Source organism: Lepisosteus oculatus, chromosome 8 (genome assembly GCF_040954835.1).
Source record: "Lepisosteus oculatus isolate fLepOcu1 chromosome 8, fLepOcu1.hap2, whole genome shotgun sequence".
NCBI lineage: Eukaryota > Metazoa > Chordata > Actinopteri > Semionotiformes > Lepisosteidae > Lepisosteus > Lepisosteus oculatus.
Genome location: NC_090703.1, coordinates 5947200 through 5974324, shown reverse-complemented (window position 1 = coordinate 5974324; position 27125 = coordinate 5947200). Strand labels below are relative to the sequence as shown.

The 27125-nt window shown below is 38.1% G+C and overlaps 1 protein-coding gene and 1 long non-coding RNA gene across 4 annotated transcripts; one reads left to right on the top strand and one right to left on the bottom strand.

The window, feature by feature from the left end:
- The first annotated feature begins 11772 nt into the window (after positions 1-11772).
- foxg1a (forkhead box G1a) lies at positions 11773-20839 on the top strand. Of its 3 annotated transcripts, none has more exons than XM_015350093.2 (2): positions 11773-11861; positions 18606-20839. In XM_015350093.2, exon 2 carries the CDS (start codon positions 18672-18674, stop codon positions 19899-19901), a length of 1230 nt encoding a protein of 409 aa, XP_015205579.1. In that variant the 5' UTR covers positions 11773-11861; positions 18606-18671; the 3' UTR covers positions 19902-20839. The 3 variants fall into 3 exon arrangements, with proteins under 3 accessions (XP_015205579.1, XP_006632231.1, XP_015205580.1); XM_006632168.3 differs by having other exon boundaries at positions 11795-11883; XM_015350094.2 differs by lacking the exon at positions 11773-11861 and adding an exon at positions 12020-12562.
- LOC107077733 (uncharacterized) lies at positions 14828-18492 on the bottom strand. Its single transcript, XR_001478733.2, has 3 exons — positions 18150-18492; positions 16040-16137; positions 14828-14945 (listed from the first exon to the last, which is right to left on the bottom strand). It is a non-coding gene; the product is annotated as an uncharacterized lncRNA (long non-coding RNA).
- Positions 20840-27125: the final 6286 nt, after the last annotated feature.

Genomic DNA, 27125 nt, shown 5'->3' with positions numbered 1-27125 from the left:
TTTTTTATTAGTTAAAGTTTCAAAAATCCAATAGATTTCGTTCCACTTCACAATTGTGTCCCACTTGTTGGTGATTCTTCACATAAAATAAAAAATTTATATCTTTGTTTGAAGCCTGAAATGTGGCAAAAGGTTGAAAAGTTCAAGGGGGCCGAATACTTTCGCAAGGCACTGTAAGTGATCTATTCCAAACATTTATCTAGTCCCATATGTTCTTGAATAGTTGTTCTCTTTATTGCCTTTCAACACAAATGATATTTTCTAGGTGACAGAAAGGGCAGCCGTCTTTGATTGTTATAAGCAGTGAAAAGATTAAAGTCAGTGAATATACAGTTTTGTAATGATCTTCTCAGTCATCACACTTGACGTCTGGGAAATGGGTGCGTATGCAGTAGATACACAGTATTGTCTACTCAGAGTTGATTCAAACTCTATTTCTATAGAGCTACGCACTGTTAACCTACTGTATACAGTGTTTGAAACTTCATTCTGCATCTTCAGAAGAAATAGTGAGAATTAAGGGCAATCAATGTTGTGTTGTTGGTAAATACTTCTCTCTATCAACAAATTGTCTGATGACATTTCCTGTGTTTACATCCCTTGCCAAAGGGGCATGTATCAAGAGAATATGCACTACATATTGTATCCCTTGATTATTTAAATATTAATGTATTTATAGGCCATGCAGTATTGTATAAAGTCTGAAAATTAGTGAAGCCGTATTTGTTAGAGAATCAAACTCCATACAGTATGCCGTACATGTACAGTAACTGTCAGGAGCAGTTCTTTCCGGGCCCTATGCGGGCGACACGATCCAAAAGGTGAAGAAACAATAGGGAAAAATATCATGCAGGAGTCGGTCAGGAGACAGGGGGGCGTGTCCATGCAGTGCTAGTGTCCGGGGGGAGTGAATCCAGGGCGAACAATCCAAGGGTAAATCCAGAGGGGGAATCCAAGACGGGAGGTTTAGTCCAGGACCAGGGGATCCATCCGTAGTTAAAACCAGAACCGGGTCGGGACCGGCGGGGCAGGGAATCAGGAACAGGAAACTAAAACCATAACGGAGCCAGACGCGGCAAGACCCCGGGCTCTCACGACACGGAAATCAATGAGAAGCCCCGAGCAATCGCCTGCGTCTGGCTTTAAAGGTGGAACTAAAGAGGGGCTGGAATAAGGAACAGGTGTGGGGAATGGGACAGAACGAGGAAGGGCTGAAGCGCCCTTAAGAGGAGGAGTAACGATCGTGACAGTAACATAGCAGAGACCGTAGTCTCCTGTGCTTGTTTTACAGTGATCCAACATTCTGCAAACCTGCAGTTTCAGAGAAAATAAAAACAGATTCAATGAAAATCACAAGCTGAATAAAACAAAGCGATGTGCAAAAAACAGCACCACAGAATGTCTCAAAGCCATTCATTGTAGCTACTGTATCTGTGTGCAGTGATTCCCTAGGCCAGGGTCAGCAACCTACACCACGTGTGCCATTGTTGGCACACAATGGATTCTTAACGCCAATGGCAATAAACGACTAATAAGTCACAAGGAAATTAAGTTAAAAACAATAAAAACTATGCTTGACTGATCTGTAATTCTATACAACATGCTACCGAATGAAAGCTTTTTGGCAAGAGTAAAAAATAACTATTCAATTGATTTATTTACCACATTATTTTTAGCAGAGCCATCCAGTTGTTTTCACAGGAGAGTTCACGAAGCATACCGCTGATAACATTTTTTAATTTTAAGTGTAAACACAGACACTGTGGATAAAATGGCAGTTGCTACTAAAGGAAAAAGTGAGATGTTCTCTCATCTCCCTTTTGGGGAGATGAATAGGGATTTGTTCAACATAAAGACCGTGTTGTTTGTGTGTCCAAGCAGGTACTGCGCAGCGCAGTCATTGTCATCCCAGTATAGCAGGTACCAGGCTCCCGTGTGATGCAGCGTCGGATCACGAACAGATCTGGTGAAACACGACAAATATTTCAAGAATAAGACGGACAAGGCTGCGCCTGTCTAACATGCAATTGCAAGGCACAGACAACAAAGCACCAATGTTTTCCTGTCACGCCCTCTGCAGCCAGAGGAGCGCCTCCTTCTCTGTCCAGTCCCTAGTTTCCGGTCTGCTGTCCTTCCTGTCCCTCTCTTTCCCTTGGGCTATATATTTCCGGGTCTTGCACTCTGTCCTGGCTCAGCATTGACGTTTGGATGTCCTGAGACCCGCCTAGCACCAGGGCGCCCCACGTCCGCTCCCTGAGGGCATAGGTTTCTATACGGCATTCCTGAACTCTTTGCACTAATGAGCCCGGGCCTTTTTCCCGTCTCGCCGCTACGCATATGGGTCTTTTTCCGCTCTCCTGCTCCCCACGGTTAGTCCCTTTGGACGTCCGTGACATTTCCAATTTCTGTGTAAGTAAAGATCAAGCCACAGAAGCAAGTTACAAGTCGCACAATGTTTGGTGAAACATGGAAGGCCATAAACAGATGGGGAATATATAATGGAGGCCTCTCCTGTTTGCTCAGATGGATGTTTTATTTAGTGGTTTGCCCAGCACATAGGTGAAGAGAGACTTAAGAGAAATGGACAAAAATGTGAACAAACAGCCAGACATTGGTGTTACAAGAAGTTAAAATCATTAGCGTTGTGCTTGATAGTTGCATCGATATCAACGACGTACTGTGGTTAGTTGTTCTTACAAGATACTGTGATTCATATGGCATTTGAGACGAGCTGTGCTGACTAAAACCCATGCATGGCACAAGTACAGGGAAGATATACTGCAGTAAGACCTTTATTAAACATTTTGAGTACATAGGAATTTACATCAAAAGTTATTTTCTGTCATAACTGATGGTGCTTCTGCTATCATTGGAAAACAAGGGATTCGTAAAGAGCATTGTGGATCACATTTGCCACCCCACGGTAAATCTTTATCGTATTATTCATCAGGAAAATCTTTGTGAGAACATTTAGAATGATTAGCTTAATCATGTGAGGACTCCTGTGGTGAAAACAGGGAAATATCTTTTTGCTCAATCTGCCCTGACTTACAGGCAGTTTCAAATTTTCAAACTCTGCTTTAGAAGATGGAAATCGCTTTACAGCAGTGTTTGTTGGTGAAGCTTTTGGGAAGGGTTTGATGTGCTTCGTGGGCTGTCTTGTTGCAATCGAGATTAAGATCTTTTTGACAGAAAAAAGAAAAAGGTCAAAAGCACCCCAAACTGCAGAAAAGTTAAATGCGCCGCAAAACTGTGTTTCTAGCTGACATCACCACGCATATGAATCAGCTCAACTTGACGTGCTGCCCACGTCCACATTTCCACCAAAAAGAAATGTTTTTTCTAACCAAAACTCCAGAGGAGGCTGATAGAACCTGTTCTCTTGAGAATAGAACAGTGTGAGGGCAAGGAAAAATACCCAACTCTGCAAGAACCAGTGTGAAGACCCCCAGCATACATTCTCCACTTGACAGGGGAGGATCCAGTGGAGATCTTGACAGTAACCTTGCTGAAGGAGAAAACGTTTCTTCAAAAGCTGTAAGACATACATTACATCAACACCAAATGATCTTAAATTGACAAGTAGCCTTTGCTTCATCCTCTCTCTTTTGTTTCCTGTCCTTGGCACATGTGTCCAAGCAGCTAATTGCCCATTGAGTCCATTCTATGCTAATTTTTACTAATATGCAATTGTATCGTATGCAGTCAATACAGACACTAACATACCCTGGGGGGAGTGAGGCACTTTCTGCTGGATAGCCTGATAACCAGCGACATAGTAGCATGTCAGTATAAAAACAAGATTAAATATATTGTCAATATGTAATATACAGTACTGTACATGTCAATATAAAAATATGTTGTGCAATACCTCATTTTTACACAAGAGTATTAATATTTCATTTGTGAATCTTTAATTTGTAATTTGTATTATATACTTCTTTTTGGGGTAAAGCTCTGATAGTACATCTCAGTTTAAATGTTCAGCCTGTACTTACTGCAACAGCTTATAAAGAAGGATCTTAATGATGTATACATGAGCACTAAAAAAGTGTGCCTTAAAGACATGGAAATTGCCCTGCCAAACCTGAAACATTATGTGGAGTCAATAAAGGCAAGAAGCCTCCAGCACTGGATTCATGCACCTGGGTGGAGATGGAGGTTGAACTTTGTGAACCTGTTTCTCATGGAAACCCCTTAGGTAGGAAGAAGACTAATATACCCCTGCCAGCAAAAAAGAACCCATTAATACCAAATGTGCTAAAAACCTGGATCAAGATAACCAAATTCCTTAACTCTCTCCCTTCTCTTCATATATTATCTACATTAGTGGACAAGCCCTGATCTACCCCTGGACAAAAAACATGTTCCTGCTTTAAACATTGGCAAGCAGCAAGCATATATAGAATGTCAGATTCTCTATGATTGAGGGATATGAAAATCATTTCAACAGCTCCAATCACAATATAATATACCAACAATAAATTTCTTTTAGATACTGTATCTTCAAGTCAGAGATCATGTGAGTCCCAAGAACAGTAGGCTTGATTTTTCCAGCCAAGAACTAGGGTGCTGCAGAGGTAGTGATGCTTGGAAAGCTTTTCTTTCACTGCCTTTTAACAATCTCAGTCTGTAATCGGTGTAGAGAAATGCAGTACAACCTGTCACATAGAACATATATATCTCCACAGATCTACAGCAAACTTAGCACAGGCACATCACCCAACTGTCCAAAGTGTGAACCCAAGTCATAACACAGCTCCATTGTTTAATGGAAATGTACATAAATTCTGGAAGGTAGCATGCAAGAAAATAGCTTTGATCTGTAGATAGATCCCCATCCTCCTATGTGCATGTAAAGAGTTGTACCTGCTCAGCTGCAGAATAATAGAAATGTAGTCCAGCCTATTCTGATGCTGGCCAGAAAAGTGATTTTAATGATGTGGGTGGGTGACAAGTCTCCCTCCCTCGGACTCTGGGAATTGTTAACGTGACGTGATCTCTGATCTCTGACGTGATGTTTTAAACAACTGTTTGAAAGTACTGGGTTTAAAAGAGGAGCTCAATATACAGTATACTCGTTAACCATTATTATAACCAAACCATAATTATAATTACACTATAACCTTAATAGGATATCAGGTTATACAATTGTACAACATACATTTTTTGGTATACTCTGATATAATGTATTATATAATGTATTATACCATTTTTATTTCATTGTTGTTCCCTTACGGAAAAGAAAATAAAATGCATTATTCCTACTGTGATTACTTTGTAACACGTAAACAAAATTGTTAAAAAAAGACATAGACATTTATTTTGCTGTTTCTGTAAATTTGTGCTAAATAACCACACCTTTTCAATGGGAGGTACTCAGCTGTAGGAATCTCAGGACATGAACATTAGAATAGAAGAAAGATTACCCATTTGGTTGCTAGCAGCTAACTGATCTGAGAAATTCTTTCAGTCCTTGAGAGAATCTTTGACAACATGGTTTCCCAGGCCCACACCAAAAGCAAAAGGTATGAAATGATTTCAAAGCCAAATCCTGGTATCTGTAAAGGACTACTTTACCAATAGTTTGATTTTCCAAAAGTAAAGTACCAGCCTTTTCAGTAAGGATAATTCATCTGTTGTTTGCCCATAAGTGGTAGTCCTACTTGATGTGGCTTTTCTGATTGTAATAGGAGGAGTTCATTCTGTGTGAGGGCTATTAAAAAATACCAATAAAGTCCACAGCTCTTGAGGAGAGGAGACTGGGGCTGGGAGCCGGCAGTTTTACAATCCCAGCAATTCATGTTTACTGTTGATCTCTGGATGGGGATCCCCTTGAACCTATTTCAGTCTCCAGGGGGCAGTTAGGTCCTAGAAATCAGCTTGAAGCTCTGCTTTTTACAGAACAAGCTTGATCAGTTCTCTTGTGGTTTTGCACAGGAGCAGGTCATCAAGCCCTCGGTAGAACTAACAATATCCCAGGTGATATCTACCTCCAAGTTACTGCTGGTAGAACATGACCTGGTCCCTGTATAGCTCATTCCTGCTTCAGGAGCTTAGAGAGTGTGCAATCGTATTTATAGTTTTAAAGGAATAAAGGTACCTTGAGCCTTGAGTAAGATTAGTGTGGCCCTAATGTATACTCAATACTATAATCAATACTATTAACAATGCAGGGACACCAAAAAAAAACACACAAGCCAGTCACTGCTCTAGTCTTTATTCTACCCTTATTCTTAAGAATAATATTTACATCTACAAGCACATGTATTTATTATATGTTTGCTATGTAATTTTCTATATATCAAAATATCCACATCAACCAAACACTTTGAGTGGCGTTTCTAGAAAAGCGCTACATAAGTGTAAGGAATTATTTTTGTTATATAATTTATAAATACATCAAAAAGTAGCTGAGCAGTACGCCATTAATAAAAGTATCGAAGCATAATTGATCTAATGATTCATAATACTGTTACTTTGCCATTATTTTGGTTTTCTCATGTGAAAGTCATTTTACTAAAATATGATACTCCAACTGTAAAGAGGAATTATAGACAATGAAAGTGTTGTGCTGTTAATAATTATGTGGTAGAGAAGAACACTACAGTATGAGTAACAAGACCTAGAATATGAGTATCCACACTTAAAATTGCAACTACTAATTTATCTCCTTGATGCTTTTATCTGAGGTGACCTACATTTGCACTCTGTTCTACACCTGGGTATTTATACATACAATACATTGCTCAAAGATACAGTCACAGCCTAACAGGATTTGAACCCACAATCTTCTAGTAACAAGTCCAGAACAGTAACCTGTGCACCACATAAAGGTTAAACAAGTTGTTTTTGCAGGGTTGTGTTGAGTACCCAGTTTAGTAACAGGGTTTATAGAGGGGATCCACGCTCAATATATACACACCTACAGTATACACACAGGGAAATCAAACGTATGTTAGCCACTGAATATTTGTGCACTTGTTTTAGGTTTTATATGTGTTCATTTGCGACAGGGAAAGTTTGTTAAAACAAATTAAATATTGTGTCCACTTAATTACTCAGTATATCCTCATCCAAAAATGAGTGAGGCGACATTCATCAAAAACTGCATGAAAACTAAATGAATATTTAGCGATTTGTGGTTAGGAGAAATTATCGATGTCGCTGACTGATAGTTTCGAAACCCTGTGTGGCGGAGTTTGCCCCCGAAATATTTGCGCAGAAGGTCAGACAAAAATGTTTTGTTCATTTTTTTCAAGACGAGTTATGGCCACTTATTAGGGTTTGTTTATTTTGTACTCGGTAATAAAAGTCCTTTCGAAACAAAACAAAAGATTTTGCCTAATCTGAGATCAGGATCGCATGGTGCAGCAAGGAAAACAAGGGGAAATAGAAAAAAAACAAAAGAAACAAAACAAACGCCTGAAATATGTGTTAATACCTACGAGACTTTATTCCTGTGGTTGCTTTGTGCTTTGGGGTGTTAGTGCCGGTCGTTTTAAATTAAATATGCGTTGTTATTGTTAAATATTTAATTATGGTGCTGACTTTTCCTTTTTTAAAGTTAAGGTCTTATTTCGATACATTTTCGGTCGCATGACCCGAGTCAAAGAACAATATAATATACTGTGGTGCGTTAGGAGCGGCACTAGAAACCAGACCGATGGAGTTCTCTACACTAGGCAGTCCTAATGGGTCTGTTTTCAATCGTGTATTGAAAAGGCCCCTGAAGGTACTAAAAGCCCGTTTTGATCTTCTCGCTTCGGAACCTGAACTGAATTCCGTCAGTTTATTTATTTAGTTACAATTAATTATAATTGAGTAAGTGTGTACATCTGGGAGATTGTTTCATAAAAGGCGGGACACACAACACAGCTGAAATATTTAATACTGCTTGACTGGGATATTCTGGCGTGTGAATGTACAAAACCAATCTACTGATAAAAAGGGACGTAACGTATGGACAAGTCAGTATACAGTATGCTCAGTTGAACCGAAAAGCAAATTAACGGTTTTGTCTTCTAAAGATGAAACGCTTGTACTGCAGCTCGTGATAACGAAAAAGCTTGTACGGTAGGTGGATCTAATCTCGAGTTGTCAACATTGAAATCGGGAAAATTAATCAAGTTTCTGTTCCTCTGAAGCAACACGATCTCGGACAAACAGTTGTTACAAATTTTAACAAAAACAGGGAATGGTTTGTTCTAAATATAAGAGGTATTATGTCCATATTTATTCCCATAGTAGCATAGTATTTATTCCACATTTTTTCCCATACTAGCAGCGCCTCCGGCTTGTCTGATGGTTTTTCGCTTCACAGTCGGCTCTTGTGATGATTTGAGTCCCCACAAGATATTGAAGTAGGTTCTGTTATTTAAACTGTGTAACACTTGATTGTTTCGTTTAATGACACCTTTTTACACAAATTATCAATATGTTACGTCCCCATACCTTTGAAACACATATTTAAATATGCTCAGAGTCTGCTGGATATGACTTGTTTAATTATTAAATAATTTATTTTGCTTTGCGGCAAATTGTCTGACATATCACTGAAATGCACCGTTTGATGTATATATTTGTTTTTTTCCTTATAAGGACTCGTATTTTAATTCTCTTGTACACAGTACAGTTCTGTAACGCCGACTTGCTGGACTTTAGCTGAAATTGTGTTTTTCAAACATTTTAGCCTTAAGAGCAATTCTCCGTAAAGAATGTCAAATGAATTTTAAGCCTTAGAAGTACAATACGCGGGCGTGAGCTCTAAGCTCTATATTGAATCTAAGAATTTGGACTGAATCCGTTAGATCGTATTTTCGGAAGCGTTGAAATATGATTTCTCGCAAACTAAAGTTTTAGGTAGGCATTTACAGCAAGGGTAAAGGTTTAAGAAATGCACTACTTTTGCATAATATATTAAAATTACAACAATCTAAAATCATGCAATATGAAGTTTACTTCGTAAATAATACTTATGTAATAGGAAATCTTTGTAAATAATACTTAGAAGTTTAGGTTTGTTTTGTTTATGTAACATATTAGATTTGTGATCATACACCAATTGAAATATTTATTTTCTCTTGTAGTTTCTAAACGGAACCCTCAGTTTAATCGTTTTGAAGTTTTCAGTTCGGATTTTGTCAACCAAAAAATGACTGGTGTTTTGAGATTTTTAGAGGCTGAAAAATAACGATAACAAGTAAGTCAAGGTTGACTTGTTATTTCAAGAGTTCAGTTAGGCCAAGATTATAAAGCCTTTATCTCGCCCGATTAAGAATTTAAAGCAGAATTGTGGCTGGTTAAATTAGTGGCCACGCGGTGGCGCCAAATTACCGCTAGATTCCACAAGACCTTTATACTCCTCGTGGTAGATTTGGATGTCAGATAATTTGTACTTTAAGGTCAGTTTAAGACTACCCAGTATTTCATTTTTTCAACATTCCCTGTTGTCTGTTGTGTATCAGGTTTCAGTATTTCTATTCTGTTTTACAACTGTTAAAGAAAGGTTTCTTTTTCTTTTTACAATAACAGAGCTGGCCGTATTTTTACCAGGTAGAATAGGCGTCTTTGTATGTATTTTTTCAGTCTTGAACATCAACCCCTAGAATTTCCCCTTTGTTCGTTTAATTGACCCCAACTCCAAGCTGTTCAAAACTCCCCATTCCATCTCCAATTAATTATCATCAGTAATTAGACGACACAGAAATACATTTGTGCATCACATTTCTGCCTTCTGGTTAATTCCTGTTTCATTGTTGTTACGAATAAAGGGCCGACTAGTTACAGATGAGCCTCTGTTATAACAATAGTAAAAAGTTTGTTTTTAATAAATAAATATGGTCTTATTGTTAAATACGTGTGCTGAAAATAGTGTATTTGCATTTCTCGGTTAATTTATTTTTTTTAGAAAATGTTGTTCATTCAATGTGTAACAAAACTAGACCTAAGTATTTCTTTCTCCGTTATTTTCGAAATGCCTAATGCCACATATTAGTTCAGGTTTTTCTTACGTGTCTGAAAATCCACGTGGTATTTCCTCTACTTTTCTCCATAAAGAAGAATTATTAGATTTGTATTACAGGCAAACAGCTTAAATATAGTTCTAATGTGCAGATTAATTTCCAATTCGACAGATATGTGTTATATTTCCAATTTGTATAAATAAACTATTGAGATCGAGGTAAGACGATCGATTTTTTTTAGAAATACATTAATAGTTCGTTATTTCAAATCCTGAACTTTTCCCCACTGAAAATCGGAACAATTGTACCCCTCTGTCAAATGAAAAATAACTTCATACGACTCTTCGCCAGTGTTCTGTAAAAGTAAACGCACTGTGGCGAGTTTCATGTGAAATGCAAGGTTGCTATAAGAATGTAATTCCCTATAATCCTATAAATGGTGTAAACGAACACCCTAAAACTCCGAAAACGTCCACGTTTTAAACGTCATTAATAATAATAATAATAATAATAATAATAATAATAATAATAATAATAATGAGATGTTATCAAGTAAGCTGTTTGGTCGGCATGAGTCCTTGTTAGCATTAATGAGTAGGAAGTCCTTCATGTGTGTTAAAGGAGGTTCAAACAGAGCAATAAACTTAATAGATTTGATTCTGTGGCTTCAACTATTTTATGCAAAGAAATGCCAAGGCTACACATAGAGATGCAAATACAAAACGACGCAGATCTCAATCACATACTGGATGTGGATATTTTTTTCATAAACAATTCCAACTCACACAGCTCATGTTTCAAGATTAGACTGATAATCTTTAGATAATTGTGTTTATTTTCTTAAATTGCGATAGTGTTTTGGCTGAAAAACCTGAACTTGTTCCTGGGATTTGTTCGTTTTTCAATTAGCGTGGAATGAATACTCCTCAAAGAAATTCACAAAATGATCTTCAGAAATATTTCTTAGTGTTCTCTAATAGCGAATAAAACATAGAAGAATTTGTTATTCATTAAATGTGCATCCTATTTAGAAAATTGTAGAAATATACTTAAAAGGTTGTGATCGATTTCACGCAAAAAAAATGACAATAGTTTTGATGTTTAGAGAATAGCGGAAGACTTTCATTGTGTTTTTTGTTGATATACTATCTAGGTGACAATAACAAGATGGGAATTTAAACCTGTTTTCCTTTGCCAGAATTAAAGACAAGATTGTTTCCAGTGTAGGGCAGGGTTGTAGTTTATTTCTGGAATTAAGACGCTTGTTGGAATGTTTGTATTGACGTGCCTAAGTTAACGTTTTAGGTTGAGACGCTCCACATTCATCGCACAAATCTGTGTTAGCGCGGAAATGAATTTAATGTGCTAAGGCAGTTGATATTACAGCGGGCATAGGGGTACAGGTTGGAGTGGGCGCAGAGTAAGGCTGTTTGGCTACTGTGACTTTGAAGTTCCGCTTACTTTAGACAACCAGTACATAGAAAACAGTCAAAAGGGTCGTTCAAGTTTAGCTAGGTTAACGGGGGAAGGCTTTTACAGCCAGAGAGTGTGGTTACCAGCCCCCGCCGAGACCTGTGCTTGAGAGGCCCCGAAACCTCCAGCGCCGGCCTTGGTGCGGCGGAGCGCCCGGGCTCGGTCGCGCGGCTTGCCAAGGTAACGGTGGGAGTCGGTTTCCGGGGAGCTCGCGCTCCCGCACCGCCCGGCTGCGCTGCGCTGCCTGCGCGCTCGAGGAAGCCCGGGCTCTCGCGGGTGGGGAGGGGAGGGCGCACGCGAGAGGTCTGCCGGTTGGCGACGAATTTTTTATCATCGCTTTCGGCCGCTTCTCTTGAAATTGGAGGGGGGTATTCGCCTTGTACCGGGGTTGTGAAATCGTTCAGAACAAGTGGCCGCAATAAGGTATTGGGGACGGGGACGAAAGGTTTGTGGTATTTCAACCAAACTGCTTTTTCTTAGAGGTGTGTCGTTCGTAGATTCTGACACCCCTCCGTTGACCCCGTTTGAACGTAGGATATTGGATGTTATATATGATGGGGTTGTTGTTGTTGTTTGTTGTTGTTTTGTTTTTTTTGTATGTGAAATGAATGTTTTTCTTCACGTACGGCAAAAGTTATGAGGCGTAATTTTCGGGAACTTCTCAGACTCTGGTGATACAGTTACACGCGTCACACGGTGAACTGTCTCTGATACGCGAACTTGAACAAAGCGTTAGCTTGTTCGCGGACGACAATACAATATTTTTTCTTAAAACGGCGACGTTTTGTACAGTTACTGTATGACTTCACTGCGGTTTCCTGCCGACCGGTTTCAACCCCAAAGCGGGCTGCGCTACACATTTAGCCCGGGGGCAAAACTGTATTCTTACGTTAACGATTGAATGTTGCAGCAACGAGGCTCCGGTTTAAATAACAGGGCGCTAGTTTGTTGTATTTGTCAAGTGCGGTGTTTTAGGGGTGTTTTTACTCGGGGAAAGCGCTTCGCCAGCCTTTCGGAGCGCCGCAAACCAGCGCTGCATCTACCACTAGAGGGCGCTGCCCCGACAGCGCTGAGGAGAACCTGCTTCCCAAAGGCCCTGAAACCAGGCGCTGCAAAGTCTCCAGGTAGCCCTGTTTCCATCTCCACATAACATCTCTGATTTCCATACACAAAGTATGTGTGCCCCTGCAGTGAATCATGGCTCTGTTTGAATAAATAGCGTATTTATAAACATTTTGTTGTCAGCGTTAAACGCTTCCGTCATCTTTATTCAAACAGTAACACGATTATAATCAATTATATATTCAACAACGTTCGGTATTTTAGAGTAATTGTGCTTGTCAGTCTTAAAAAGACATAATGGTTCGTCATTGTTCTGAGCTTTAGAACAATTTTCTGTAATTAGTTTGAATTATATATCTTAGCTGCGACAATTTGTATTTATGGTTTCGTAATGTTTTAAAATTGCAGTTATGTTTTTTCTTTTTTTCCGTCCTTAAAGTAATGTATACTATTGCAAATATAGAAAGTCCCTTCAGCAAATTGTAGCAAATAATCATTTTAATATATGACCATATTTAAATTTACTCTCTTGCCAAGCCTAGTTTATATCAAGACAAACCACACAACGCGTTTTTATAATTACTCACGCCTTACAACAAAGTGCTCAAAGACGGTTGATTGAACTGCGCGGTATTAGTAGTTATACTGTTTTTATGTAATGTTTTTGTTTTGTATCTTAAGGTTTAAAACAGGAGCAAGTCTAGACAAGCTGCTCAATTTAAATATTTACCATGGGACACACACCTCATACACAGTGTAACTCTATTAGTGCTTTAACGCCAATTATAATCTTCCAAGCAATTAATGTAATTATCTGATCAGTATTCTCAGGTTTACTGTAAAGGAATACGTGGCTGCTTGAAAACAAACCACGTGTGAAGTTGTCCAATAACTGAAAATAAACTTTTTAACATGTCGCCTATAATTTCTTTAAATTGTGAATTTATTTTAAAAGTGAATATATTTTACCAAACATTTTATTTAAAAAAATAGCCATTGTGGATAAGATTTACTGCATATTAGCCTTTTTGGACAATATTGGGACAATAATAACCCTTTTTATTTGGGTGTATATTATTCTCAATATTTTTAGACATAGATCACGATGCACATTATGAACATATGCATAATTCAATTAGTGGTAAATATTGAGTTGTTCTGTTGTATGTGCCTATGCGGATTTATCGTGAACATCAGTATTGTGTTGATGTGTAAAGAGAAGTATAGATTCCATATAATATAGGCTCATACAGGGAACGTGTAATACACCATTGATCTGAGAAAACAGTAAACAAGTTGTAGAGGAATTAACAAGGGACACGAAAGACGAAGAAGCAAATAAAGGCGAAAATAATTGCGAATATCAGTCTTTCCAAAATGAAGAAAAAAAGCCACAAGAGGACCCCGGGGACATATTAGTTTTTCAATACTGTGGTTACCAAGAACTTCTGTCGCCAGACGGTGTTTTAGGGCAAATTAATTCTGCATTTCGAATTACAAATATTGTATGTTTATTGTACTCCACGTGAACGACCGTTAAGTTCTGTTGCGATCTGCTCTATGTTTGTTTTAAAAGGACGAGTCATGGTCCATCTACCTAGAAATAACCATTCAAAACCTGGTTACTCTAACACAAGGCTGTGTAGAGTATACACGTTTAACAAGATATTGCAGAAACCGAGGAATAGTCGTGCCTAGCGTAGTGTTCTGTGGACAAGCCTCTTCTTCATCAGATGTTTGTATCTTTGCTGTTGATATATTTTTAAACATTCGTTTCCGGCAACAAACAATAATTTAGCGGCATACCGCAGGCTGTAGTTAGGAGAGACCGGCGGAAACAGTAACTCGAAATCACTTAGTTTACAGCACTGAAAGATTTCTTATCGGACTTGCAATGTCAATTTTCCAGGTTTGGTTAAATAATGAATTGTTGTTTTTCTCGAGTCCGGAGTGCATTATGTCTGATGCTAATCATAGTTAGATATTTTACAATTATTATGTTAAACGGTATCAGCCAATAATCACAAAACACTATCAGAATGCAGGGGCAGTTTGCGACCTACTGTTCAGCTATATGACAAATGACGAAATACCGCATGTGATTTGTTTCGATCAGTCATATTTCTTTTTGTTAAAACCTATCACTCAGTTCGTATCCGAGGTTTGAACACTGCAGGTTGTCTGCAGGGATGAGATTTTGTGGTTTTCCAGCTACTTAGTAGAAAAGCCCGGTATTCATTTTCTCTGGTACCTGTAATATAAAGCAGAAAGATTATCTTTGAACATTTAAGGGAGTTCCGCTTACAATCATTGACAAAGTCGCCACATTTATTTGTATATTGTTTTCTGCAATGTTTATTGAGATGAACATAACTACATAACTGTTAAAAAATATGTACTGTAAAAATTACTGTTCAGCTTTATCATTTCCAATAGGCCAAGCATCTGTGAAGAAAAAAAAACATCTTTCAGACACTGTTTGTCTTAAACGAAATTAGTTCAGAGCACCAAGGCACAAACGAACAATGCATTCGTAAAAATACACCAGAAGGAGTTGTTGTTTAAAAATTAAGATGCACAATTTACTTTCCAACATTACTGGAACACATGAGCACGAGAGCGAATTTCTTCTACAAAAGGAGTCCCTGGAATACTCACCTTCTGTGGTCAATTACAATGTTTATCGTTTTATTGGACGATAACTCCGTGTGCTTTCATGGGGCTAGGAGGAAGGGTAACAGAGCACAGACACCAACAGGAGGACGCTGCTTTCAAAAGGGGGGTTTAAAATATTTCTTTCCTGTAGTCTTAAAAGGAAATTTCAACTGTGCCACAATGTTATGATGGAGAGATGCTGAAATGACAGGCCTGGTAGACGCTTGTCTTAATCATCGGGCTCTTAATTTAGTTTTAGTGCGGGGTTTCTGATTGCTGAGGAACCGCTGACAACCTGCCGACTCTTAATGAGTGACGCGGCGAGGCTGCTGTACTGAAGTAACACTTCCCTCGTGCGAAGACCTCTCACTGGGAAGTTTAGTTCACTACTGTTCTCGCAAACGTAATCATATAACCTGTAACCAAAACCCACATAAGATACAACATGCTAAATACAGTAACTTCCAATCACTAATTGTTAACACATTTTTCAGTCTACAGAGGCCATATTTGGATTTAGTTGCATCAATGGGACTCCTTTAAAAGCTTCCAGCACAGAGATTTAAAAAACAAAAAACAAAAATCGTGGAACCGAGGGCGGGGGTATGCATACACGTGTCTTTCACTATTGCAGGACGTGACTTAACTCCGGGGACAGCAATATGTCACGGATTTAAAAAATAATAATCATTCGAAATGAAAATCAATATCCTGAAATTCTGCCCTCAGAAATACGCACTTGGGTAACTACAGAATTTCTGTAACTTGAATTTTAAAATGCATAGAAAGAAAGAAAACGGAACCTACACGCAACACGAGTTTAACGAAATGCACCCCTGAAATGAAACGCACAAGTCCAAGACGTGTAAGCTACAGTTAATTACCATTTTGATTTTATTGTTATGAATGGCTGTAGAGATAATTTGGCTTCAGCGTAGCAGATCTCTTCTCGCATGGTGTGCTCCCATCTCGTCTCCTTGGACTAAAACAGAAGATAAGAAGAATTTTGGGAAAAAAAAATAGTTAACACCTAGATATCTAAGTGTGTTCGCGCAGGCTTTCTGGCAAACCTAAATGTGAAAAACAGTTTAAATATATTTGGACATTTTTATTTGACTTTTTGCTACATTTTTGTACTGTAATGTCAGGTGCTTCTCAGATATCACACATAAACGTCTATGGGACGGCTGGCTAGACAGAATGTCCGAACACGTGAGTAATAACCCAAAAAGGCCTGCAAACCACAAATCAAAATGCAGATATGGCGTGACTCTAACTGGATTGTTCTTACAATGTCCGGTAAAAACGAAACACAATACAATGTAAATAACGCTCGTACTAATGCCATACTGATAGATCTATGAGCATTTGTTCTATATCAATTGCTATTAATCTACGAAAGGAGCCTCCCGTTAAACGCACTTAACTCACACGCAAAAAAATGTTTAGAGTATAATATAGCACTTCTCCTGATATTATTTGCATATAATTAACAAAAAGGTTATTGTTTATTGTGCAGCTTCTGTTCTAGCATGTCATAATCAAAGTATTATGCCCATACTTCATAACGCAATAATTCATTTCCGAGAGCTGTATACAATCACAGCTGAATGTGCATTATGCTGTTTTGTATACAAAATTATGTCGGTTTTAATAGAAACACAAAGTATTTTTCAACACGAACACCCAGATGCGTCTATTTTTAAAACAGTTCCAATAACAGTTTGCTGTTTATGAGTCTGTAATCAACTAATCTCTTTTTTCACGTTAATCAACACTTTCCCTCCTGCATATCAAAGTGCGGTACAAATAGTAGCGATACTCCACAGCAGTAAATGTTTACGTAACCTGGACCCCAGAATCCGGTTGCACCAAATCACTTAACTACACGCCAGACTGAGTAATATATTTGTCACCCATACACTTTATAGCAATAACCTGATGATAAAAATAATCATTTTTGTCGACCTTTATCTTTTCTTTTCTAATGGAAATGTTGGAAAAACTGTCTTGGTTTAACTATCTTTAGATTTGTCAATTTTAGGTCAACATTATAGTATTGTAAACTTACATTTAATAATACAAATATGGATATATTATATATTTATAATACTTACAAGTGTTATTTTGGTATTAAGTTACAGTATTAAGTTTAAAAGACTTATGTTTATATTTAATAATTGCTAATAAGTATTCTGTTTTTCAAAACAATTCACGAGAATCAAAATATCTGATAATTTAATTTAACTATTTTAAGATGTGTATATATTACATGCTTATATATAGTGTCCACATGGTAAAATATATACTTGTATAAATTACATTTTTGTTACATTTTACACGTCGTGTCTATACGGGTTATAGGTTAAGGTAAGCTTAGCACATAATTCGTAAGACTGACATGCTGTATCAATTCTAATACTTAACGGCACTACAGAAAATTGTCTTAAAAGTGTACCATGTGTCTGTTTCTACACACATAAATTATATTCACATATACTGGTATCTAAATATAATGTAAATAAACGCCCGTCATATTGTAACGCGCTCGATTACGTATTTTCGTCCACCATGAAATCATTCGCAAAACAAAATGAATTTATATCGCAAGGAATTTCTAGCATTTTATCATAATAATATTCTGTTACGCGCCTGCGGATTTCCCCTCATTAAGACATTAAGACAAGTTAATCTACTGCAATTTTAGGAAGGAAGAAAGACGTAGAAACGGCTTAGGAAGAGCAAGGCCTACATCGACTCCTCAGCCGCTCCAAGACAAATCTTAATGCCCTGGCTTCTCTTTCACCTCTTTTTCGTTACATGTATTTGGCACAGTTAAGCCGTACTGTTCATCATGCACGAAAAAGTCCATACACGAACTTAAAGTAATTGACACGGCCTTTGTTAAAAAAAATATATATAGATATCCGCTAGTGTATTTCTAAAATCGATTAATTAAAAAGTAGAATTGGTGCTGGAGACATAAAGTAGTACCTCTCCTCTTCCATCACCTTTCTGTTTCCCTCTTGTGTTTTTCCACGGAGGTATAAACAAACTTTAAACAAAGAGAGAAAATATTGAATCACCAGACTAAAATTATCCAATACAGTGGGATGGATGGAGGCGATGTGATTTATTTTCTTGGTTGGGTTTGGAGCCGAGAACGAGAACCTTTGTTGATGGGATGGGCACATTTTGCATTGCGTTGGTGAACCTTGTGTATCCTTACGCGCTTCAAGTGCTGTGAATGTCCGCTCCGTGATTGGCTGGGAGGGGGGAAGACGCTTTCATGCTCCTAGTTCTGTGGTTGGCTGTTGTCAAAAAGGTTCAACCAAATTTTTTTTACAGCCTAGTGTCTGTGGCTCCGTAATTAATTGTAGCTAGCTGTCTCTTATCGACGTGTTTTTCAAGAACATGAAGTAGTTGTTTCATTTTTTTTTACTACTACAGGAGTCGCCAGCGTAAGAGATTGAGATCCAACTGTGCTGCTGCTGTTGCTATTTTATCCTGTGTGTGATGTTGGATATGGGAGAACGGAAAGAAGTGAAAATGATTCCTAAATCATCGTTCAGTATAAACAGCCTGGTGCCCGAAGCCGTTCAGAGTGACAACCACCACAGATCGGCTCCCGAAGAAGAGGAGAAAAATCCTTTGCCTGCCCAGGTGCAGGACACGAAATCCGAGAGCGTGTGCCCCAGGAGTGAAAATACTTCTGCCGAGTCCGCCTGCACGGAGGAGAAGGACAAGCAGGAAGAGAAGAAAGATTGCAAAGAAGGGGACAGCGCGAAAGACGGAGAGAAGAAAAATGGCAAATATGAAAAACCCCCTTTCAGCTACAACGCCCTGATCATGATGGCTATAAGGCAAAGCCCTGAAAAGCGACTGACGCTCAATGGCATTTACGAATTTATCATGAAAAATTTCCCGTATTACCGGGAGAACAAGCAGGGGTGGCAGAATTCCATCAGACACAACCTGAGCCTTAACAAATGTTTTGTAAAAGTTCCCCGGCATTACGATGACCCAGGCAAAGGGAACTACTGGATGCTGGACCCTTCTAGCGACGATGTCTTCATAGGCGGGACAACCGGGAAACTTCGGAGGAGATCGACGACCTCGAGAGCTAAACTGGCTTTTAAACGGGGAGCTCGCCTGACCTCCACGGGACTGACATTCATGGATAGGGCTGGCTCCTTGTACTGGCCGATGTCTCCCTTTCTCTCCCTGCACCACCCCCGGGCGAGCAGCGCTCTGAGCTACAATGGGACCACCTCGGCTTACCCCAGCCACCCAATGTCTTACAGTTCAGTGTTGACTCAAAACACCCTGGGAAACAACCACTCTTTTCCTGCGTCCAATGGCTTAAGCGTAGACAGACTCGTAAATGGGGAAATTCCTTACGCCACTCACCACCTAACTGCAGCGGCGCTCGCCGCCTCCGTGCCTTGTGGCCTGTCGGTCCCCTGCTCTGGCACATACTCCTTAAACCCCTGTTCTGTCAACCTTCTAGCCGGGCAAACCAGTTACTTTTTCCCCCACGTCCCCCACCCTTCAATGACTTCTCAGAGCAGCACTTCAATGACGGCCAGAGCGGCCTCTTCCACGTCTCCGCAGGCGCCGTCATCCCTCCCCTGCGAGTCCTTAAGACCCTCTTTGCCAAGTTTCACTACAGGACTTTCCGGAGGACTTTCTGATTACTTCACACATCAAAATCAGGGGTCTACTTCAAACCCACTTATACACTAACAAACATCCAGTGGATCAGACTGTAAGTGAACATTTTACACGCATTTACATTGTAAAATATATAAAGGAATCCGACAGCAAAACAACAGAAGCCCAGGTATTTTTTATTCAAGTTCCCCATTTTCTGTGCACATCTGTCAAGTCTCGGGGGTTGTTTATTATTCCACTGTCAGCAACGTGCAATGTGAGGGAAAAAAAAAACATAGATTTTTTTTTTGGGATGGCAGTATAATTACTGTAGAATGTGTATTTAAATAGTGACTGCAGTTTTAATTAATTTTAATATAAAAGAAGAAGATTCTACTACCATCACCGGAGCTCCATGTCTGCAGTATTATCACTTATCATGGCTTTCCTGGTGGGCTCTGATTTTTCAAAATTAAATACTAATTTTTTATTATTATTTTTAAATAAAGATGTGGTATAAAGAGAACGGAAAAAAAAATAAATCAGCAGTTATAATGCCCTTACCCCACCCCAGGCTCTTTGTTATTTTGTCCTTTTCTTAAAATAAATTAAATACACGAAGCGTTTTTATATATTTTTTTTTATTTTAACCTCTTACTGTTATTTTATAGACCAAAGAATGGGTTTAGAGATACTGAAGTATTTTTTTCCAGTATTCTGCACCATCTGACAGGAAAAAAAAAAGTTTCAGAAGGGGACAAAATCAATGATTGCCTTTAGATTGTGTTGTGCATATTTCAATGTATGTGGTCACTAACAGGTCACATTCTTTTTGTAATTAGTGAAATGTTAATACCTATTGTAATTATAGGTAAACTGCGAACGTGTAACCGTTTTGAGTAAATGCTTCATAAAATTCTTGAGTGATTGTTAATGTCGTCTTTAAATTTCATGATTGTGATATTGTGGTCATATGCCCGTGTTTGTCGCTTAAAATGTTTACCGAAAAATAAAACAATAGGTTACGTGCATATATCTGAACACTTTGTCTTTCTTGCACAGCTTTAGAGGAAGAGGTTGCAATATGCAGTCTGTACGGAAATGCTGAAAGCAGATCAGCTGTGAAATATGGTCTAGTTTTTGTGGATGTGACCGTTGGGCCTAGTCTCTGACCTTCAGGAACGGAAATCTCTGTATGTGCACTGTGGTTCAGATATGCTTCACAGGCAGCTATATTTCAATAAAGCTTACAGTCATTCGATTCAGTATTTGTGCGTGAACTGTAAGTGGTGTTAAAAGCCTATATGACTTTAAGAGGACGACGTATGACAAACGCTCTCTACATTTCAGCGTTCTAGCAACTCTAGATACGCTGGCTAAAATATAGCTTGCTGTTATTTATATATTAACATTAGATCTACGTATCTTTTCAATCAGCTTCACTAGAACAGAATTTAAGTAGACAAGGTATAGATGTAAAACTTCAGTAAACCTCCCATTACTGGCAGCATTGTTATAACAATCTGCATACGCAATGTAAAATTAGTTCTTTATTATTCACGTTGAATTCTCGATCTTGCCGAATAATCACTTCATTCTGTCCCGAGTCGCGAAAGTTTTAAAAAAATGTTTTGCTTCTTATTACAATGTTTTAGGCGCTCCGTTGAATTGTATTCAAATGTTCGAGCACTAGAACGTTGAGGAAGAATTGGTTTTAAAATACACAATAATAACTTGCGATAAACAAATACGTTCAATTTTGCTCCTCTCATTTCGTGCGACAAGTAATTTGCTCATTTCTTACAATTGCTTTGTGATATATTTGTTCAACTGTAACGCAATAAACCTCATTGCTTTTCACAATGGGCCGATGGAAATCAATCTCTCTACTCGAGATGTTATCGTTCAAATGTTAAATGGGGTGATCACGAAACTGACAAAGACTGTTGAGGATAATGGGAATCGGAAAAGAAAACGCATTTAAACTGACGTTAAATTTACATTTTTGTCAAGATAGTACAGGTCATACAATGGGATCCGTGAATTTGGAAAATCACTTGTATCTCCATGTCCTTCTCTGAATTCATACAACAAATAAAATACCAGATTACCGTTTCTGACACATAAGTCTCTGAAATAGTAAGAGATGTACTTTTGTACGTGTTGTGCAGTTAGAACTGTACACTAAGCGCCTTTTAAACCAAATGTATTTGCTTTTAAAAGACGAACAGTGAGAATAGGACTAAAATAAGTTCTAGTAAATCGTGTTGCGTGACCGAGGATTATTTATAATTTAATATTCAGACGTCTACAATAGCAATCTTTCATGGTATATTCTTATTGGTAATATGTCTTGAATTCAACTACAAATTTGGCATTTTATATAGTTATTAAATTATATAATGTAATAAATGCTGTGTGAGTATGATCTATATAAGATGCATTGATCAATAATCAGATCAAAGACATACATTGTGTTATCAAACAAGGACAACACGATACAAGGAAGCTATTTTCACTACTTTATTATTAAACGACTTTGCTGTGCTATTTTGTGTTGATTTTACTAAAAACCTTGTCCATGTTGGAACACCAAAATGTTTATTTCTATTTTCAGTGGATAACTAAGTACATTAAGTGTATCTGACTATATAAATTCTGTATATAGAAATTTATACTCTCATATCGAACGAAACAAGCGTTATTTGAATTAATTGCATTATTATTGTTGTTTAATTTAATCTAGCCATTTTAAGAATTATTTTCTAAATGGCGCGAATGAGTGTAGTTCTGTATAGACTACATTAAGAGCTTTAGTTTTGCTCTGTTGTGTTTATAATTTTGTAATTGAAACTTACACGCGCACAGACTTATTTTTGCTTTCTCGCAAAAGATTGTTTACATTGGTTTTCAATAAGTGGGTTTTCTGAAAGCATATGTAGACGTTTAGTTTACAGAAAATATCTGACACCACTGCGGGATGTTTTTGTGTTAATCCGATTGAACTACTTCTTGTTTTGTACCCTAAAGCAAATTAGTTTGTTTATGCATATTGTATATGTTATGAAGTATATATATATAAGGTTCAAATTATCAAAGCATAGCATAGCATTTATTGTTTGCAAATGAGACCAACCAGAAAATTTACAGCACGTACTATACTCGCGGTAGATTATTTTTTTATCTCGCCTGCTGATAAAGAGACTTTCAATTTTTTTTTAAATGATCATTTTGGTACGGAAAATCCTGATTGAGATAGGATGTCACACACATTGTTTAAGATTATAGGGGTGTATTGATGAATTGCTCTCAATCTGAATCTCAATCTAAATCTGAATTCGGTGGTTTAAATTTTTACAGTCCGTGCCCAGCCTCCCCATATGAAATTTGCGCTGCCCCCAACGGGTTTTAATGTGGTTGTACCTGCTGCACATTAAAACATTTCAGCATGTCCCAAACTTTTGTTTTTTTTTTTACAAAATAAGGAAATAAGCTATATTTACTTAGACACGGCGAGCAGGGAATTAGTGCTGCACCGAATATCCGCTTCTGGAAGTGGGTCGGCATGGGGGAAGGGTGTTGAAGTACAAGCGTGTTCGGGTCAAATGCGGTCCAGGGTGGGGTGGCCGCGAGGCTAAGGTGAAGATACATGGGTCTGGGGTTGGTGCGCGACTCCTCTGCTCAGTGCGTGACACCGGCCGGAGGGTGTGGTCCCGTCCCGTCCCCCAGTTTAGCAGCTCGTCTGCAGGCCGAGGGCCCTCACCCAGAACGGAACCCGGTGCTGTAGCCGCCTCGCAGTGTCTAGGTAGGTAGAAACCACCACCTCAGTCAGCAGACCAGAGTCTTTGTTTATGAACAACAAGTTGGCGCTTTCGCCGGATTCCTCCTTTGTGAACATTTTTACTTGATCAAGGTGATTTTACAGGAGGGGCTTTTTTTTTTTTTTGCTCTGTAATGATTCTGATTTTGTAGTTCAAGACAGTAGGCCTGAACTGCTGGAATTTATTCTTTATGTACCTGGTATCTGATTGTGTACCTAACTGATTTCCGCTTCTATACTGAGAGGCAGGGAAATAAAGTAAGTGGGAATAGCAAATACACCAGTGCCGCTTAAAGAACCACTTTCTTCTTACTTGTGTTTTTATGATTTTTGGCACTACGATGCTACAATTATCTGTCTGTTGCAAAAAAGATCTATTCAGGTCCTGTATTAAATGTTCCCGGTTTAAACATTCTACAAAATTATTTTGGTTTTAAATCCAAGCGACCTGCGTTGTTATTAATGAGTACACGTCGTGTACATTACTGTTTAGTATTTTGGAGAGAACTACGCCTTAAAAAATTCGATTAATTTGAAATTTCAAATATTTGCAATTTAGAAAAAGCAACAAAGCATGTGTAGGGCTTGATCCTATAATCATTATGGGTTTTGGAACACTTTGCTGCTGGTGATGAGTTCAAGCTGTGGTTTGAATGTATAGCAGAGCCGGCGGTTTGGGGTTGGTGCGCTGTAATTGCTGTGTAAAAGCTCAGCCATCGAGTAAGGAAGTCTGAGAGTATTGCACGCTATGGGCAATGACCATATCAGGGGCACACTGGAAGAGGAGACATTATTTATAATAAGCATTCTAACCTGGATTAGGCCTGGTTGTATCCAGGGTTGATGCATCACAATTTTTGATCCAGGAAAATGTCATTTGGCATCCAAGATTCTCTGAATGTTCCGCATCGTGCTTAAAACCTGGGCAGCCCTTTGTGAGAGTTTAGGTGTCAGAGGGGAGCGTTCTTAAGAAACCCTAGAACGCATAATTGGCACAATAAAAATACACATACAAACATTACAGTATTTAACATTGTGAGACTTTTCGATAACGAAAAAAAAGAATACTGTTTAGCAGTTATTCGAATAAAAAAATGTCATCCAAATATCGCAGAAAGAGGGCGCTCGAATCACGCTGTAAAATTAGTCCAGAGCTTCGCAGCTGAGTTGCTTACCCTGACTGGAATACATTGTATTATTGTATTATACCAAGACGAAGTTTAATAATAATAATAATAATAATAATAATAATCACTTTTTAGAATTGATGACCCCAGAGACCCGTTAACATTCAATTTATTTATATTAGTGGAAAAATAAATAGGCAGAACATACATATAAACAGAATAATTATAAATTTTAAAAAATCGCCGCATGATGCTGAATTAATGTTTCACAGGTGCAATAGACAAATGTCATAAGCATTTTTACACTTTAGACAGAGATTTTTGTGGATCATTAGTATACTTATTTTTCTTTGTGGCATTAAATATGGCATAACGTTTAACTATCTTGATGTCTATATTTTGTTTAGAGACACTTGGAAAATAAAAAGATCAGCAGATTTTAATAATATGACGCTCCACTTAAAAATGTAGCTGAAAAAATAAACATATTTAAACGTTTGAGAAACGATTTTGCTTATTTATGTTAAGCACGGGTGTCTAGAATAATAATAACAATAATAATAACAATAATTTAGATTTAAGTTTAATGCTTAATAATTTAAATGCTTTAATAATTTACGTTTAATGCTTAATTGCATTTTAGAAAATCTATTAAGACATATTGAAAAGTGCGCGTAATTTTAATCAGGAACAATTTCTGTTGTCGTCTACCCTCACATATTATTTTATTAAGACTTTTATGTAACGTGGAAAAAAGACAGTTCATGGCATCCATAATTATGTTCAGGTGTGTATATTTATTTCACGTTTGTTAGGGTAAGCAAATTACAACAATAACAATATTAATATTAATAATAATAATTTTGCAAGAAAACGACCGTTTCTGACATTTACAAATCTGTAAAATTTTATTTTAACCCCACTAGTCTAGAAAAATAATGCTTTTTACTTCACCGTAATGATTTTAGTTTTTTTGCATTTAAAACTCTAGTTTGCTGTGCATACAATCGTCACGTGCATAGATTTGTTTCACCAGCTCGCGCTACAAAAAAAAAATCAAACCGCTGTGCAAGACTAAATCACCAGGGTTTTGTTACTTTTGTGACAGGGTATATATACTGTAAAGCCCATATATCTTACATTCTGTACAGTTCTTATTATGTATTCGTCATTTTATAAATATGGGGATTGTATTCATGCTTAATATTATTTCAACGGCTCACGTAGGTTACCACAAATCGAACACAGTAACGCATGTAGAATTATTATTAACAAAATGAGATTTATCAAGCGCATTTAGTTTGAAATATTTCAGACATCGCAGCGGGCATTTCTATCCAATCAGCTTCTTCCCCGAAGGAAACACGCGATTGACTAAAATAGTAATTATAGCGTCCGTGCTTCCGTCGGTGTCGTGAAGAGGATCGGCGTAAAACGTTTATTTCACAGGCATTTCATCACATGTAGTCGTATAGCCGTTTTCTGTCGCTGCTCACCCATATATTGCAAATGTAAAATTCTAAAATCACCAATAATTTCAATATGGCAGATTTTTTTTCCAGTTGCCCAAGAGTTTGTATTTAATGTAGTTACTGTACTTGAGGTACTGATTCCTGATGCACGCCAAAGAAGAACTTGCAGAGACCGAGAGCGGTTACAATGCATTTGCTTCCCGAGCGTTTTACATGTGCGTGGCATAGATCTACGATAATATCAAATAGGCATTCACAGTAATCACCACAATATAATATATACCAACCGACAGTGACGTAAATATTTTATTCGGCAAAACACAATTTGTTGCGGTGAATTCAGGGACGTGATGAGCAAATCTACATGGAACGACCGTTAGCCTGTCGTTATAGGTAACTGTTCCCTTCATGTACCAGTCTTTCCAGAAATCTATCTGAAAGGTGTGCACATTTCAGTCTGCATTTATAATTGACCGTTTAACCGCGACATGCTTGTGGAAATGGTGCCCGCAAACCTTTGATAAAAAAAACACCCTAATTGGCTAAATCTCAAACACACGTGCACATTCTATGTGTTTATATGTGGCTGTGCTCTGGTGAAATGTGACACTGAGTAAGTGGTTTGTTTTTGGAAGTTCATTTCATTCACTTTTGCTCGAAGCAACAGGCTACTAAGCAAAGCGCGGCGCTTCCCCTGTCTTACGGATTCGTGGTAGTCCCGGGCTAGGCTTGAGCTAAGGGGTTTCGTGTGAATGAACTAGAAAACACTCGACAGGTCGTGAATAATCGTTTTAATGAGTGCGACTGGGTGCGCCGAGCTGTCGGGTTAAACAAACAACTTGTACCCTGACGAAATCGGATTGTTAAAGTGCAAAGTGGTGTCATTCCAATTTACTTT

Bases quoted from the DNA above. Each gene is read 5' to 3' on its own strand.
- foxg1a (XM_015350093.2), top strand. From the start codon at position 18,672: ATGTTGGATATGGGAGAACGGAAAGAAGTGAAAATGATTCCTAAATCA.